The 18,891-nt window shown below is 41.4% G+C and overlaps 1 protein-coding gene across 2 annotated transcripts in view; it reads right to left on the bottom strand.

The window, feature by feature from the left end:
• Positions 1-18,891, bottom strand: part of lrpprc (leucine-rich pentatricopeptide repeat containing) — a 62,306-nt gene that overhangs the window by 28,416 nt on the left and 14,999 nt on the right. For both annotated transcript variants that reach the window (XM_058058058.1, XM_058058059.1), the window contains exons 15-23: positions 17,251-17,278; positions 16,789-16,846; positions 15,970-16,076; positions 14,286-14,363; positions 13,200-13,256; positions 12,987-13,100; positions 12,764-12,894; positions 12,427-12,512; positions 6,210-6,420 (exon numbers count right to left, since the gene is read on the bottom strand). In XM_058058058.1, the coding sequence (XP_057914041.1) occupies positions 6,210-6,420; positions 12,427-12,512; positions 12,764-12,894; positions 12,987-13,100; positions 13,200-13,256; positions 14,286-14,363; positions 15,970-16,076; positions 16,789-16,846; positions 17,251-17,278 (870 nt within the window). The remainder of the gene's footprint in view (positions 1-6,209; positions 6,421-12,426; positions 12,513-12,763; positions 12,895-12,986; positions 13,101-13,199; positions 13,257-14,285; positions 14,364-15,969; positions 16,077-16,788; positions 16,847-17,250; positions 17,279-18,891) is intronic.

Below are 18,891 nucleotides of genomic sequence, written 5' to 3'. Positions count from 1 at the left end.
TCCATCAGCAGTGTAGTTGGATTTTGGTGAGTTTGCCGAGCGATTAAGCTTTTTCCATTATTCTGATTATAAATGTTGTGTTCTCGTGTTAAACGATGCCAAGGTTTCAAATAATTAGGTTTGCATATTTGGAAGTGAGCCCTGAAAAAAGTTTGGGATGGGAATTTTTTTTTCCAACACTGGCTCCCTGTGATGTCACAGTGAGTCGGACTTCTTTATATGGGCGTTACATATACATTTGCATCACAAAAAGGCCCTCTCAAAAAAAAAAATCCTACCTAGCGCTAAAGATAATGCTAAAGAAGACCACAAATTCAAGATAAATTATTAGCGTTACATGTTGACCACACAGTCAAGAAATCAGAAAGACCTGGGTTCGAATCTCTGCTTGGGCATCTCTGTGTGGAGTTTGCATGTTCTCCCCGTGCATGCGTGGACTTTCTCCGGGTGATCCGGGTTTCCTCCCACATTCCAAAAACATGCATGTTAGGTTAACTAAATTATCCTTAGACGAGCGCTAATGTTTGTCTATATGTGCGATTGGCTAGCGACCATTCCAGGGTATACCCCGCCTCTCGTCCGAATAGAGCTGGGATAGGCTCCAGCATACCCCCGCGACCCTCATGAGGAAAAGCAGTAGAAAATGAATGAATGAATGAATGGCTCCCTGTGATGTCACAGTGAGTCGGACTTCTTTATATGGGCGTTACATAAACATTTGCATCACAAAAAAAAATCCCCCCAAAAAATCCGACCTAGCTCTAAAGATAATGCTAAAGAAGACCACAAATTCAAGATAAATTATTAGTGTTACATGTTGACAACATAGTCAAGAAATCGGAAAGACCTGGGTTCGAATCTCTGCTTGGGCATCTCCGTTTCCGCCCACATTCCAAAAACATGCATGTTAGGTTAACTGATGACTCTAAATTATCCTTAGACGAGCGCTAATGTTTGTCTATATGTGTGTGTGAGTGTGAATGGTTGTTTGTCTATATGTGCCCTGTGATTGGCTGGCCACCAGTCCAGGGTATACCCCTCCTCTCGTCCGAAAAGAGCTGGGATAGGCTCCAGCATGCCCCCGCGACCCTCGTGAGGATAAGCGGCACAGAAAATTGATGTATGGATTAGTGTTACATGTTTTCTAATGGCGAGGAACAACAATATTTACAATTTTGAGATTGATTGACCAATACGGCAGACATGTTTGAAGCCATACCTACTATACATTTTTCCTATCACTTAAAAAGACAAGCCTGGCATTGCAGTTACACCCCCTCGTCCTTCTCACTGCCCAATGATAATTCCCCCCACCCCCTCCCCCAAAAAGCAAAGGATGTCAAACGATGGATAATTTCCCCTCGGTACAATTTAACTGTCACTTTGCATTGCCATTTACTACGGCGCTCGGGCCTGTTAATGTCCCCAACTTTGCATGTCAGACCCTTTCCAGCCAATTAAGCTTGGAGGAGAAAAAAAAAAAAAAGAGGAGGACTTTGCTTGTGGAAACCTGAAGGATTAGACAAGGAAGCTAATTGTGCCTCATCATGCCATCTTTGCTTCTCCACCCTCCCTCCTCATCTTTTGTGTGACGAAGATGGGCAGGCCTGTTATCAAGCCACTGTCCTCGCGCAGACGAAGACAAATGAGACACTGATCATGACACCACTAGCCTGTTGTTACGTGTGCTTAAGAAGGGGCGTTTAGTAATGCTATTAGAAAACGCTGACACAAGGGGGGTGGATGCTGGTTGAAGGGATTACAGCCTTACACTTGACGGATGTTGGACCGTGAATGGGGCTTTTTAGAACACTAAAGATAGATTCTCTAACGGTACAGTCGTCCTTTGCCACATAGGGGTGTGAATATCGCTTGATGGAGACTCATTGCAAGTCAATGCAAACACTTGATTGCAGTTGATAATGATAAGGGTGGCCCAAGCAGTGATCAGATTACAAATACATTCATTCATTCATTTTCTACCGCTTTTCCTCACGAGGGTGCTGGAGCCTATCCCAGCTGTCTTCGGGCGAGAGGCGGGGTACACCCTGGACTGGTGGCCAGCCAATCACAGGGCACATATAGACAAACAACCATTCACACTCACATTCACACATTCATACCAAAACCATACCTGTTTTTTGGAATGTGGGAGGAAACCGGAGTACCCGGAGAAAACCCACGCATGCACGGGGACAATATGCAAACTTCATACAAAGATGGCGGAGGGTGGAATTGAACTCAGGGCTCCTAGCGCCCTAACCACTCGTCCACCGTGCAGCCAGAATTTTACATTAATTCTTTCATTTTCTACCGCTTATCCTCACGAGGGTCGCGGGGGTGCTGGAGCCTATCCCAGCTGTCTTTGGGCGAGAGGCGGGGTACACCCTGGACTGGTGGCCAGCCAATCACAGGGCACATATAGACAAACAACCATTCACACTCACATTCATACCTATGGACATTGGAGTGGCCAATTAACCTAGCATGTTTTTGGAATGTGGGAGGAAACCGGAGTACCCGGAGAAAACCCACGCATGCACGGGGAGAACATGCAAACTCCACACAGAGATGCCAGAGGGTGGAATTGAACCCTGGTCTCCTAGCTGTGAGGTCTGCGCCCTAACCACTCGACCGCCATTGCAAATACATGCTGGTTTAAAAACGACATCCTGACTTGAAAGTGAACACCAAGATAGATGCCAATGGATGCTGGTGGGTACCACACCAAAATGGTACGCAAGCGAGCTACACAGTGGCGTGAAAATCTATTTTTCATCATCATCAAAAAAAAAAAAAGTTAGGGAATGAGGCGTTCCTCCGAGTTGTCCCGCTCTCTATTCATCTCCACCACTGTCAACGATGCTCCTCCAAATTATCATACACGTCCTGCCATCTCCCCGCTCATTAGCATTCCCCGCCGCTAATCACTTTCAAGCGGCATCCGCAGCTAAGCTGCCAAGATAGAGTGGTAGCAGGTTAGCCGAGACAATGCAGAGCGGACGGGCGCGAAGGCTAACGGGGCGGCGCGTACGATGGGGCTGTCAAGGGCTAATCTGCCACAGAAGTGTTCATTAAGTCATTAAGCGGCGACTCGGCGATGGAGACGGGCGCGGGCGAGAATGATGCCTGCTTTGTCCTCGTTTAATATATCGACGCGTTCTGCCTCCTCCTTCCTCAACCCAACAATCGATTTGTCTGCTGACTGACGGAATGAAGGGATGGAAATAACGGATAAAGAGGGGAAAGTAGACTCCTGTCAGTGAGCAAAAGTCAAATGTTTTCCACTCGAATTGGAGAACAGCATCTTCAACCTGCTGTGCATTACCGACCATTTAAATGTGTCACATACAAAAGTGTGGAGACGTCTTCTCGTTCCTGCGAGAAAGTGTGTTGACAGGTACTGTACATAATAGCCTTCGACTTCATTGGATCGGCTAATGTGTCGAGAGGGGGATGTTTCCACTGTCGTACAGCAGGGGTGTTCAAAGTGCAGCATGCGGGGTCATTTGAAGCCCACCGCGTATTCTAGAAGTAAAAGGTGGGTTACGGGAAATAGTGCAAATTTGTGAAAAATGGCACCTAAAAAGCAAAATGGTGGTTCTTTGTTGACTTTTGCGTGTCATGTTTACGGAATAGGTAAACGAATATTTTCTTACACTACCTTGGTGTGCTACTAAGCGTGTTTTTTTTTGAGTGCAACAGCTAAATAACTCACCATGGGGGCAAAGAATGTTGCAATGGCAGCTAATATTGTTGATATTTAAAAAAAAAAAAATGATTAAAGACACACCTTTTTAAATTAGACTTTTAACTAATATTTTTAAACTTTTCTTACATTTTTATCTTTTTAGTCCTATTTTATGCTCTTAGGCTTTAGCTTTTACCAGGTTTAGAGACAGCTACTACTTCCCCCTGGCCATCAGACTGCTCAATGCCAAATAAGCCCCTCTACCTGCCCACACGCACAACCAAAACTTTAAATTATTGTTATTTATTCTAAATTATTTAAATTATTTGTACAAATGACTGTTTACGCTGTACATTGTTGTTCACATTTGATTCTATTATTTATTATTATTATTATTATCATTATACTATTATTGATTCTATTCTATTATTCTCCACATTATTATTTATTATTTATTTTTCCGTTTAATTGTGGTAATTGTTTTTAATTCTGTAAAGCACTTTGTGTTGCATGTCTTTGCAGGAAAAGTGCTCTACAAATAAAGTTGATTTGATTTGAATAAAAAAGGTGACAAACATAACAACAACAAAAGGTTCCACCCATAAGTCATGATTGTGCATCGTTTTCTGCATGTAAAACTAATTATTCTCGATAAAATGTATTTTTGGGTATCTGGAAGAGATACAATGGATTTAAATTGTTTCCCGAGGGGAAAATTGTTAGAGTTTAAAGAATGTTTAAAAGGGGATTATGCCAGCCGACTGCAGGTAAGCTTACTTCCCACTTACAGGTTAGCAAGTAGCATACTTTAAAAACTCCAGAACCTAGCTTGACCACTTGGGTCCAATGCAACATGTTGTGTAGCGTGTGTATTTGTGTTTACTGCTATAACGATGACCCAGGAGTAAATAAGTACGCTAATCGTGCCGAGGCAGTGGTTAACAAGTCAACCCGCTAAGTGTTTGTAGCAGAATTACTATGAAAATCAACAGTGGCAGGGGAGCACCTGCAAAGTACGACAACATTGACACTTGAGGTAAACACTGTATGAAAGTATGTGTATAGCCTCCGCGTGCGAGGAACCCCCCCCCCGCCAACGGTGCACGCTGTGGCTGGGCTAAATCCAGCAATTAGTGCCCTGTACATAATTAACATGCTAATGAGATGATCTACTTAAAAAGCTACCCCGATAAATAGAGCAGCGAATAGCACACATGCGATAGAGGGGGGGGCGATACTAGTGACCCGTCGGGCCGATGTTTGATAACACTGATCTGCATTTTGCAACACACAAGCGTACACCTAGGGAGTGTAGCAGCGGGTGGGCGAGGAGGAGCAGGGCGGAGGGGGCTCGCGGGAGAGGTTGCAGCTGCTGAGTCCGTAACAAACAAAGCCTGGACGCCACACACACATAAACACACACACTCGGGAACACAAAATGCACACAAATGAGCAATTTCCACATCCTCTCTCTGTCGGAGGCATTGACCCAGAATGCAACCTCGGCTATGATCACAGGGAGGGATGAGTGACGCGCCCAGACACACAAGTAGAGACGCACACCTGTCAACTGAACCTGGCAGATGCAAACAGAGAACTATTGTATTGACCCTGTATATAAGATGCATACTTTAAAATTATATTTGTCATTTCTACATGCTGTAGCATTCACAGCTGAGTGCACTCTTTAAAAGTATATTTTAGAAGCTTTTCGTGAAAGCTGAGCTGATGAAAAAAAAAATTTATTCATTCATTTTCTACCGCTTTTTCCTCACGAGGGTCGCGGGGGGTGCTGGAGCCTATCCCAGCTGTCTTCGGGCGAGAGGCGGGGTACACCCTGGACTGGTGGCCAGCCAATCACAGGGCACATATAGACAAACAACCATTCACACTCACATTCATACCTATGGACAATTTGGAGTGGCCAATTAACCTAGCATGTTTTTGTAATGTGGGAGGAAACCGGAGTACCCGGAGAAAACCCACGCGTGCACGGGGAGAACATGCAAACTCCACACAGAGATGGCCGAGGGTGGAATTGAACCCTGGTCTCCTAGCTGTGAGGTCTGCGCGCCAACCACTCGACCACCCAAAAAAAAAATTATATATATATATATATATATATATATATATATATATATATATATATATATATATATATATATATATATATATATATGAATATATGAAAATAACCAACATATGCAAAGCAGCATGGACTAACCCAGTTTAATCCAGTAGTACGTCTCAAAAACTACCCAATCAAGTTTGTACTACCTTGTAGTTTTTACTGGGCAGACCTGGACCTTGGTCAGTGTGTCAGCAAACTGCACTAAAATACAGTTTTAAGTAGAAGACAACCTTAACCAAAACAAAGGATGACTTACGATGCTAATATTGGTTTGCTTTGTGTCTTTAAAAACATTTGTCCAAAAAAAAAAGTGGTTGTCTTATATGGAGGGCCATCTTATATTTGGCTCAATACCGTAATACGCTGCAAGATTAATCACATTTTTACCTTTTTAAATAGACGCTTATCAGGGGTGCGCAAAGATTGGCGGTGGGCTTGGCCAATCCGAGGGTGAAGATGGTGTCCTGGAGGCGTTGGATAGCGAGGGCGCCGCCACCTTTGTACACGACGGCGTTGAGGGTGTGGAAGAGCATACTGGAATGGCTGCTGTTCAGCACCACGTCGTTCTCCTTCATCTCCTTCAGGAGGTCCACAGCCTCTGAAGAGGAGAAGGGGGGGCAGAAAGAAAGGAGTCCATCAGCACATTTGTGCCAACTGCTTCCTCAAGTCTTCGTAGTAGCAGAAAACATGAAAGAAACCAAGGCAAGGGAGGACGCGAGGAAGAAAAAAAAACAAAAACACGTGAATATAATAATAAAAGCCCCCTTTAGCTAATTCCATGTGGGGAAAACAAAGCCGTATTAAAGCAGCATTTTGCTCCCAGCGGGGATGCAAATGCAACCCTGGATAATGCCAACTCTGCCTTAATTGCTACATGCGGGTTTCTAAACGAGACTACAATTACCGGACCCCGACAACGAAGGCCAGCTTTTTGCCATGGCCATGTGGGAAGGGAGGGGGGGACACCAGCGGGAGTGGGGGGCTAAATTATACGTAGGTAAGCAGCGACGAGGGCCAGTCGTGACCTCGGCGAGACCTCTGTAAACGGGATGAGGGGCCTATCCATTTTCCATGGAAATGGAGGGCTATTTACCTACGCCATCTGGACAACACGGGGTGGGGTGCGGGGGGGTGCCCGAATGGTGAACGGGGGAGTGTGCATGTATGCGTTTGTCGTAGTAATTAAGATGCATTTACGGTCTATTTAGACAGCTGCTAATGGGTTGATAGCGATACAGCCGCTTTCCACCACAGATACTAATCTATACTGCATGACTGAGGGGGAGGACTTGAACGTGGGCAGAATATTTTTTATGAATAAATTGCACAGTTAAACTTCAAGTATCCGCATATCCATAAAGTAAGATCCACTTATTTATAAACAGAAACCCTGTTTATGACCTTCAATAACGCCCGTATAGTCAACTTTACACTTAAGAATAGAAATTCTTGACAGCGTACTTCCTGGTGGCTATCATCTCATTATGTTACATTGATGTTGTACCACTGCAAGTAACTGCCAAGAACTCTAATTAGCGGTGGCTGTAGTGAACCTACTGATGTTTCTTTTTGTTATTAACTCAAAATGTTGCAATGAAATTTTGCAATCCTTATGTGAAACATGAACACTTTTCTGTGAAAACGAGAAAACAAGATAATATGAGCTAGCTAACAACGGACGAAATACCCATTTTCACGCTATAGGCCTCACAAAAAAAAACGCCAACAGTGTTCGATTTACATAACTGACTTGTATATTAATCAAGCTACAGCGATATCATTACTGTAGCTTAGCTAACATGAAAAAAAAAATTATCTAGCGGACTAACACGACTCCTCGCTATGTGCTAGTCTCAGTGGAATTCAGAGATGGAAGAGCGGATACCGAGCTCGCCATTCGGCTACGAAGACTCAAGATACTGGTTTGCCGACATCGCTGTGTCTATGCTGCTGTTTATTGGCGCAACTAGCATAGCTGCTGAGTCTGAATTTTATTTTATGACAATGCATTTATGATTTATTCGTTAATTTTTCCAAACAACAAGCAAAACATGAACTGAAAATATTGCAAAACTGTTAATTTAATTAATTAAGTACTACCAACATTTAAATCGCAAATAATAAATAACAAATAAGCTATATACAGTATGTGGGGCGGCACGGTGGTCGAGTGGTTAGCACGCAGACCTCACAGCTAGGAGACCAGGGTTCAATTCCACCCTCGGCCGTCTCTGTGTGGAGTTTGCATGTTCTCCCCGTGCATGCGTGGGTTTTCTCCGGGTACTCCGGTTTCTTCCCACATTCCAAAAACATGCTAGGTTAATTGGCGACTCCAAATTGTCCATAGGTATGAATGTGAGTGTGAATGGTTGTTTGTCTATATGTGCCCTGTGATTGGCTGGCCACCAGTCCAGGGTGTACCCCGCCTCTCGCCCGAAGACAGCTGGGATAGGCTCCAGCACCCCCCGCGACCCTCGTGAAGAAAAGCAGTAGAAAATGAATGAATGAATACAGTATGTATCAATATAGAATATATATATTACTTGAAATTGTTTTTTCAACCCCTCAATTTAAGGTGTGGCAGCTTTTACTTTTGTAGTGGTGCCCCGCCACGATCAATTACATGTAACAGAAACCCTGATTGTTTTATTTCAAAATTTTTAAATAAAAAACACTTTTCAAATTTGCCTCGGGCTTGATAAACTCAGATGCTACTTTTTCCATGACTTCCTCTCTCCATCACCTTCTGACACACCCGCTAATCACAGAGACCAATGGTTCGGAGTTGATCTGCCCAAATGGAGCAATCCACCCGCCATCCAATCACCCCACACATACACCCCCACCCACCCTGCATCCGTTGCTGCTTTTACCCGTCTGTTGAGCCAGTACGCATATCCATCAGCTCAACCGAGCAACGTGGCCAGCAAAGTGAGCCAGACCTCCCACTCCCACACACACACACACACACAATACAAACGCGGACTCACACATACTAGAGAATCAGGAGACGGGAGGAGGACAAGCCAGGTAAACAAACATCACACAGCCCAGTGGCTCATCTAATGTTGCATGACTTGACTTGCAGGTGAAAAACACAAAGCACAAAAAGCAGCGAAATTCTGGTGGGGGGTCAAAGGCAGGTCAAAAAAAGACAATTGGTGATGGAGAGGTGTATTTAAAAAGATGGGGGCCGTTATACAGTGCGATGTCGACCGTCTTGAAGACCACTATGATGCTTTAAAGAGGGGCTGACGGGTTGGGTGAATGAGAGACACAGTTGACTTGGTTGGGGATTTGAAAAGGGCGATCGGAATACATTCTTTGTGTAGTTCTCGGTAAGGACAAAACTCAATTTTTAAATTTGAACCAGCTAACAGTGGCAGAGTTAAATGATGGGTACTGGATTAGATTGAAACACATGCCCCTAAACAACTACAGTATATAAATGTGGTCAATATTTCCCATTTAAAGTGGTTATAACTTATTATTTAAAGGCCAAAACCAGGGGTCTCAAACACGCGGCCTGCGGGCCAAATGTGGTCCGCAGGACACTAGTTTGAGGCCCCCGCCTTGATATGAAAGTTTAATGTCAGTGCGGCCCGCGCAAGTTTGATATGGATGCTGTATGGTATCATGTACCCAGAAAAAATTATTACGTTTGATGTTTATGTTAAAAGGTTAAATAACTGTTAATAGTTATCCTCCCTATCCGTGTGGAAGTGGTACGTTTTTGGCTATTTAAGTTTAAAGGAAATAACTTGAAGGCTACCGTTTAGGTCGCTAGCTCTCTAAGTTGGCGAGTTAGCATGTGTCTCAAGACCCTGCAGTTGCGCAATATGTTGTAAATAAAAAGAGTATAAATGTGACTATAGTCGTGTTTTGTCATGTCTACAGGGCTCTAATAATGCTTTGTTCATTTTAATCTGAAAAAAATAATTTGTCTACCCACCTACTATATGTGGTTTCTTAAGTTTTTATTATTTGCCGTTTTATTATTATTATTATATTTATTTATTTATTACTGATTGATTTTCTTTATTCTTGATTTGTTTATTTATTTTTGTATTTTGAATTGTTTTTTTTATTTTTTACTTATTTTGTGTAGAAAAATAAAAGAAAGATATTTGAGAACAGTGGAATGTTTTATCAGAGCTTTTCTTGTAGAAAATCGAAACCAAAGCAAGGTTTATTAATTTTTCTGTTTTTAATAAATGTGTTTTTTGTTGTGTTTTTTTCTGGAAAACCTGATGCGGCCCAGTCTCGCCCAGACCCTAGCTCCAGTGGCCCCCCAAGTAAATTGAGTTTGAGACCCCTGGTCAAAACTATGCAGTTTCATCCAATATGAATAAGAAAATTGAAATGGGACACGGTATCTGACATGAATGAGGATTCATTGGAAATCTGGGGCAGATTAAGCAAATATTCTACAGGTTTTATTGTCAAGACAGACAAAGAGGATCCCAACAGATGTGAGGATAGCTACAAAGACAGATGTGCTGATTAAAAGAGCAGAGATGAACATGAGAGACAAAGACACAAAGTCAGGTGGAAATGGTCAAGGCCAAAAGATAATAAAGAAAGATAATCGTGCTGAACCACAGTGGAAAAAACACAAGCCATTAAGATATACACGATATATCTTTTTTTTTTTTTTAAACACAACACCGGGAGACACAATTTTCACCCGGGCCGAGCGGACCAACAACGCATGGGTGGGGACGGGCTAACATCAAAGTTAGCCATGTGTGCTAATGTGGGTGACAAGCGTCGCGTCCAATGTGCGCACTCTGGCTAATGGCGAGTGCGTTAGCGCTGACGATACGCGAGCCAACACACACGGGTGGACACTCCAACTGTCGTGCCCAACACATGCCTTTTGGTTGAATTCACATGCAAATTTCTGCCTCTGTGTGTGTGTGTGTGTGTGTGTGTGATGCTCAGGCACTTTGGTGGACATGATCTGCCATGAGCATCAAGGCGGATTTCAATAATTCTAGAAAAATACACAGAGTCCTGTAATTCCCCCCCCCACACTCATTTCTCACTGAGGCAGGGATGCATGTGTGTGCAAGTGTGCGTGTTTGTTTGTCCGACATAGACAAGCAGAGAGCGAGAGGGAGGACAGCAGAGAGAAAAGACAAGGGAAACATTTGGCTGTCATTGTGTGCAAAAAGCAAAGCGGCAACACTGATGGTAATTGGCTCTTCGATGGGCTGAAGGAAATCCACCGTAGCATTCTGAAAATTGTCGGCTAATATGCTTGTACGGAGGGAGATGGACCGGACCGGTGGCGTGCGCACACACACACACACAACAGGAACATATTACATTTTTACAAAGTCCTTTGATTGAAACACTAAGACACTTTTTTGTGGTGGTCATCACCGTGCTACTCAAACTGTGTCACATGTTCCAGTAAACTAATGTTCATAAAGGAAAAATGTATTTTATTTCAAATTAGGGTTGTCAGAATGTGAACGCCGGTAACTAACATTAATTGCGTTGAAAATTGTAGCATAATAAGCGCGTTTGCATCATGTCAAGTAGATGCAAGCATAGAGATGCATTCATGGACACTCCCAAAAACGCGAGAGACAAATAATAATAAGCGGATATTCTTAATGCAGCTCTTATTGAGGAGGTACTCTATCTACACTCATAACGTGTGAATTCAACTTAAGTTGCATGGTGTCTTTGAACGCAACTCTTCATTTTCACATTTTGGATATAACAGCCGGATTCCGAATTCGCTCCCAAACGACATATTTATACGTGTCTTTCAACCCGACCACTCGCTCCCTAAGACATATTTATACGTCTTTTTGCGCTAGAGGCAAAAAAGAAGTGATGATGCAACTCTACAATATAAAAGAGCATGTTTGGTGCAGTTTTAAGCCGGAAAAACGACCACAAGGTGCCTGTTATAAGAACTCCGCCCGCAACTTTCCCATAGTAATACAAGCTACACAGCAACCAGGAAGTGAAACCATGTTATGGCATAGTTGTTTATATATTTTGGCTAAATATATATGGCTAAATGTGTGTCAAAAATATTTTTTTCCTCTCTTTTGTTGAGAACTGATATTTTGCTTAAACTTACCTATGTAATACTGTCGTTTACCAAAGAATGAATGAGAGTCTAGCCTATTGGTATATACCAGGTCTATACAGACCTACCACACAATATTCCGTATGCCATGAAAAATCAGTCAAAATCATCAAAAATGGCCAGTACCGAAATGGACGGCTTTTAAAAAATGTCTGGGATTGGATGAGTTAATCTCCTTGGGAGTCAAAGTAAATAAACACCTCAGCTATTAAAGCATTTAAGATAAATATAAATCAATACATACGGTTAAATCTTGCTCCCTGCCAAGTTTCAACATTTTAAAACATATCTGACTTATCTTGTCGCTGAGATGAATTCAAAATGTGGTGGTAGAGCTTAAAAGTTTGAGAAAGATTGAGTAAAATAAAAAGTTGGTGCTTAAGTGCATTGAACATTTACGGAGGCGGAGGACCAAGGCCAACTGGAACAAAGAGCCGTGACATCAAGTGCACTCCAAGTGCCGGGGGGACTAAATCAACAATGACAACTTACCTTCCACTCGGTCACTCTTGGCGAGAAGCTTGATGAGCGCCATGTATTTACCCGCATCCAGCTTCGCCGATGAGTCCTTGCGACTCCTGGACGGGGAGAGACATTGTCCATTAATGTATTCCACTCACGGTAATGCAACTCATCTATTGTTGTCGAATGCAGGAACTAGGTGATGACGGCGGGAGGAAACACGGGGGGAAGTTTCCTGTGTTTTAAGCGGCTGGACCTCACATTAATGTCTCCCTTAATACCAGTCATGTTAAACTTTAATGGCGCCCTACAGGTTGCAGTGCATGAAGAGCATTTGTGTGTGTGTGTGTGTGTGTGTGTCACGCACATTTCCCTCTTCAAGCTGAGTGCCTCGTCCACGTTGTTATGGCGGCAGCACAGGCTGATGAGGATAGCGTAGGCCCCTGCTTTCATCTGGTCCTCGTACTTCTGCTTCAGCTCCAGAGCGCGCTGTAGGCACTGAAAAGATAGAAAAAATGTCAAAAATTTACAAAAAAAAAAAGTCCAGTCATACGTGTTTTGATCGTACGTTAAATTCACAAACAACGTACCTCCTCGGACGCTAGAGCCTGGATTGCTTGCTTCAGCGTGGAGCTCAAAGGTTTCTTTTCCTCTTTTAGCTCGGCTAGCTTATTCTCAAGTGCAGACACGTTAGCCTCGAATCCCTGATGGCAAGCAAATAAAAAGGTTGATTCCGCTGACTGGTAACATAACAATATATTCAGGTTGACAAAGCATGTTTTGCCCACTTCCATCTCACTTACGGTCACACGAGGACCGCTGGACACCACGTCTGCTGGGTCCACCAACACAAGCACATCCTGGAACATAGAATAGAGGTTTATTTGGATGGCGTCTTACAGCATCCCGATGGTGTTTCACAAGAGGAAACACAAGTTACAGCAAATAAGATAAGATCAAATTAGATAAAAAAAAAACAACTACAGCAAAACATCTAATACACCTCATCATGTGTCAGGAAGTACCTAAGGAAGTACTTAAGGAAGTACATGGCTCTGAGCATGGAGCTACATATATTATATGAAATAAAAACAGATTATATTTAATTATATTCATTTATTTACATTATTATATTTTCCTGCTGTGTGGAACTTATCTGCTAACACGTGCCACAAAAACTATGTAGTATCTTGTGGCGATAACACGTTGAAAACGTTACTAATACGTCATAATACGAGAACAAACTTGTTCCCCTTTGTACGGCAGAAAATTTTGTAATTAATCCACGTGAGGCTGCACGGTGGACGAGTGGTTAGCACACAGGCCTCACAGCTAGGAGACCCGAGTTCAATTCCACCCTGGGCCATCTCTGTGTGGAGTTTGCATGTTCTCCCCGTGCATGCGTGGGTTTTCTCCGGGTACTCCGGTTTCCTCCCACATTCCAAAAACATGCTAGGTTAATTGGCGACTCCAAATTGTCCATAGGTATGAATGTGAGTGTGAATGGTTGTTTGTCTATATGTGCCCTGTGATTGGCTGGAACCAGTCCAGGGTGTACCCTGCCTTTCGACCTAAAACGGCTGGGATAGGCTCCAGCACCCCCCACGACCCTCGTGAGGATAAGCGGTAGAAAATGAATGAATGCATGAATAATCAATGTGATTGGCATGGGACGATTTCAGTGGTGGATGATGGGTATAGGCAGCATAAGACCCCGATCGGAGTATCCTTAGTGGCTAATGAACGCAACATACTGTATTTCACAGCATAATATTATATTATATAATATTTTCACCATGCCAGAAGGTGTTTTTGTGTTTTTTATGGAAAAACAACAAATAGTCCCATCTCAATTCAAAGCAAAGAAATCATGCAGTCCTAGTTCGTACCTTTAGGAGCTCCGGAACATGGTAAGACTCCAGAATGTTTCTGATGCCTTTGTAGATATTTGCTGGAATGATGATGTTCTGCAAAAGAAAAATGAAATTATATATGTGTGTGTGTGTGTGTTGGAAAGTCAAAGAGTTGAACAAAAAAGCAAGAAGCGGTTACGTTGGTTACTGTATCTTTAATTTATCTCATTCTGAGGGCCAATTAGAGGCTCTCATGGAGCGTGCATTTGAATTAACGACAGCAGAAATTAAAGATGAGTTCAGGTGCTCTTGGGACGGTCACAAATAAAGTAAACTTGCCAGACTTTCTCCCGGCTGTTTAATGCCCGAGAGAGAAACGTCAGACGGTGCTAGTTCTTATTCCGACGGCGTCGCCACAGCATGTCGACATGCAGACGTGAGCATTATGGCCGGTTCTTAACTTTGGCTGGATTAAAGTGACTTATATCAGGACTGCAGACGGAGCTGAATGGCTAACAGAGAGTTTGGATATGAAAAGAAGTGTACAACATGAACTAATCTTCAGGAACATGTCTGGACGTCTCAACTCAGAGATTCCCTCTGCATAAATAGAGCACAGTGAGTTTAGGGAAGTTAATCTCGGGCCAATGAGGCACTGTACAGGGAGGTTAGGAAAAATGGACGTATATACACTGGAACCAATGAAGTTAAAGGCAATCATGTTTTTTTTAACTAAATGCGAGACTTGAGTGAACCTCTGAAACAGGGGTGTCCAAGTTTTTTTTTTTTAATTGAATAAAATAAATTTTAAAAAAAAGTCATAATGTTATGACAAAAGGTTGAAATGTAAACAATAGCATTAATAGCACTGTGTTTTAACGAATGAATGTTGTATTTTAATGTATCTTTTACTCTGTTTACTTGCTTTTATTCAACTCCATTCTTCTGTAAAGTGTCTTTGAGTATTTTGAAAAGCGCTATACAAATAAAATGTATTATTATTATTAATAATAATAATGATAATAATAATAATTTAGTTAAATTATAATAATAATAACTAATAATTATTATTATAATTTATTATGTATAATAATAAATAATAATTAGTTTAAAGGCAACAAAACATTATTATTATTATTTATAATAATATTATTATTATAATGTTATTATAATGTATAATAATGTTTTGTTAACTTTCTTTTTCCATTGTTTTTCTTTCTAAAGGCAATCAATTTCCTGTCCGCCACAAACTGTACCCCCCCATAGGCAAACATAGGACATGTCCAATACATATTATAATATGCAAGTAATTGACAGTACTGTTTTGCTTCTGTCTTTGCACAATACATTTTTTTTAGATTGGAAAAAAAAAAGTTTATTGGGCAACTCCGCGTGCCATGCAAGAGTCCGTTTAGGTTTGGTGTGCAGGGGATGCGCCTTATTACACTTTTTGATTTTACTTTACAAAGTCCTTTACAGTTCAAGGTTACATGCCGTGAGAGAGTTTGACCCTGGAACTGAATAAATTGATTTAAATCATTTTATGTGAAGACGTTTATTTGAAATATGAATAACCAAACTGAATGGATTGAGTTTGATGGCTTTGAGGCTTCACTGGATTCATACAAAATATGTCTGTGTGTGTGTGTGTGTGTGTGTGTGTTTTCATTTGAATCATCACTGTGTGTGTGTGTGTGTGTGTGTGTGTGTGTGTGTGTACCTCAGCCTTCAACTGGTTGAAGTAATTCCTCAGCTTGTCTTCCTGTTCTTGCACCTCGGTTGCTTGCATGCCGTCGATCAGATTGTAGAGGAAGTACGAGACCGTTTCTGAATGGGGGGGGTGGCACAAATAGTAGTGAGTGGAAGCCTTGGGAATACATTTAATTTAATTTAATTTGCCCTCGTGTCAGTGCATCATTTATGTGTTTATATGACTTTTAGTGTGTGTGTGTGTGTGTCTGCTGACAGTGGCTGCTTTGGGGGAAGAGTGTGAGTGCATGTGTGATGGCTGCAGTGACATTCTAACTTCAACACGTACGCATGTACGCATGTATGTATACACACACACACACACAGGCGGGTGAGGGGGGGCTCACAGATGTCATCTAACGGGATGTGACACGGATAACAGTCTCCATCGCTCGCACCAGCACACACACCAGTCTCGGCACTGGGGGACTCAGCGACACACACTCTGACACAGAGCGACATTAACGCCTCACAAACATTTCACGCTCTTTACACACTTGCCCCCACAGACGCACACATCCACACACATATACACATTTCCACTACTCAGCGCTGTGTCAGCAGCCGGGTCTGTTATCCACTGATGGAGAGACATTTTTTTCCACTTACACACACACACACACACACCTGGACATAAACATACACCGGCTTGATGGCGAGAAGTGGGCCAGTCAGCAGTCTACTGCCACTGAGATTGAAGGTATAACACTGGCCATTTTCATATTGTTTAAATACAGTACAGTACAAGTACAGTACAAGTAACAAGCGACAATAAAAAGTGAGGGCTTACCAGCGGTGGTGACGCCGGGTTTGGTGAAGCGTTCGTCATCGTACAAGAGCTTGGTGAGCTGCACAGAAGAGAAACAAAATGTATGGATGAATTCTCCATAGCAAATAAAGGGGAGTGCTATTCCTAAATGTGGGTTTGTGCATGTTTATTTCATACAATTCTATGTCTTGTTTGCAAGCTGGCATTAATTCTTCATTTGCATGTTCATTGTGGCGTAAATAAACAAAGAGAAGGCAGCAGATGGCGTTTGTCATATTGTATATTCTCACTAAAATGTGACCTTCCTGAACGCAGATGCTCAGTAAAGTGATCACCAGTATTTAAACATTTACTGCTTTACTACTGATTAAATATATTTAAATTAACAGTATTGATAATTTAAATTAAATCACACATTCTGAAAGTATTTTGCATGTACAGACATACACACTTGGAAAAAAAATGGATGTGTGTGTTCTTTACCTTGACCATGCACTCGATGTCATCAAACCTGCAGGGGGCAGTAGACGACAAGCCATGAGCTCCACACATTGCACAAGCAAAACATAGCATGTCGTTTATCATAAAGCAAGTATATTTGTTACAGGACTAGATTGACATCAATCACAGGTGGGTTTAAGCTCCCTTTTTAATTAATTGTCCCACGTTGAGAAAAGCCAAGCACTAACAGACTGCTGCCTTTTTAGTCATATATTTATGGGAAAATAATGAAGAAAATTACTTAAAAAAAACATTGAAAAACAGATTTGATAAGATTAACTGTTAAAAAAAATTTAAAATGAGCATTAAATTAAAAACTACAAATAAAATTTCAATGGTAAATAATAAAAATATCTCAAATTTATCAGTTGGTGCATCAGTTTGCACTCTTAAGTACAGAGTCAAGCAAAATAATCATATATTTGTAGGCTAAATAAAAGGCAAATAAAGTAAAGAAACAAAAAAGTGTATTTATTTTCGAAAAATACGTATGCCGCCATTTTTTTTTTCATATAATGCCATTTTGCTGTGTTTCTTAATACTGCCATGAATCGGACTGGTGAGCATTGTGCTTTCATTGTGGAAACGTTTATCAAAACAAACAAATCTGTAACAGCAACACAACGAGCATTTCGTTTGGACATGATCCCGTACCAGCTCCAAACACCATCTTGTTATGGGTTAACAACTTCAGAGCTACTGGATCTGCATCGAAACCAAAGGCCGACCTTGCCCCGCCAGAACTGATTTAATTTTTAAAACATCATGAAATGAGAATGGCATTATATGTACTTTTGGAAAATAAAAACACTTTGTTTCTTTACTTTATTTGCGTTTTATTTAATTTTATTTCTGTCAGAACATTGTGCCTGACCCTGTATATCTATCTATATATATATATATTATATATATATATATATATATATATATATATATATATATATATATATATATATATATATATATATATATATATATATATATATATATATATATATATATATATATATATATATATATATATATATATATAGTGTTAGTGTTATTAGCAACTAACCACCACTAATGAGGAGAAGGAGGGCGCACTCTGCATAGGTTCAGCACCTAACGACAGCGTTCCGTAGAACAACGGCATGAACGGACTGAGCCCTCTTGTCAGTCATACAGGACAAAAGTATATATTTTTTCCATGACTATGCGTGCAAATATTTCAGAACACGTTCAAACTTCAAAGAGATTTTAAAAACCGTTCTAAAACATCATAAAGAGGATAAAAAAATAAAAAATAAAAATAAAAAAACTTGACAGAAGAAAACGCCTTTCTATCATTTGTAACTAACCAGCACTAATTCATAGTCGACTAGTTATTAAGAGTTTTCATTGACAGAAAGATGCTTTTTGTTCTTAAATACACTCAACAATGCATTGACACCATCGTGTTACCATAGCTACAAAGTGACAGCGTGGCACAAAACACCAAACGCAACAAAGTGTGACACCCTCCAACCCACAGGACAAGAGAGACAAGACGGCGGTACAAAAGCGTGGCAAACCACAAAAGACACAAAGTCATACACACACACACACACACACACATACACACACACACAGTGGCGCCCAAGT

This window comes from Doryrhamphus excisus, chromosome 20, assembly GCF_030265055.1.
Source record: "Doryrhamphus excisus isolate RoL2022-K1 chromosome 20, RoL_Dexc_1.0, whole genome shotgun sequence".
Taxonomy (NCBI): domain Eukaryota; kingdom Metazoa; phylum Chordata; class Actinopteri; order Syngnathiformes; family Syngnathidae; genus Doryrhamphus; species Doryrhamphus excisus.
The sequence above is the reverse complement of the archived record's forward strand: the minus strand, read 5'-3'. Positions and strand labels throughout refer to the sequence as shown.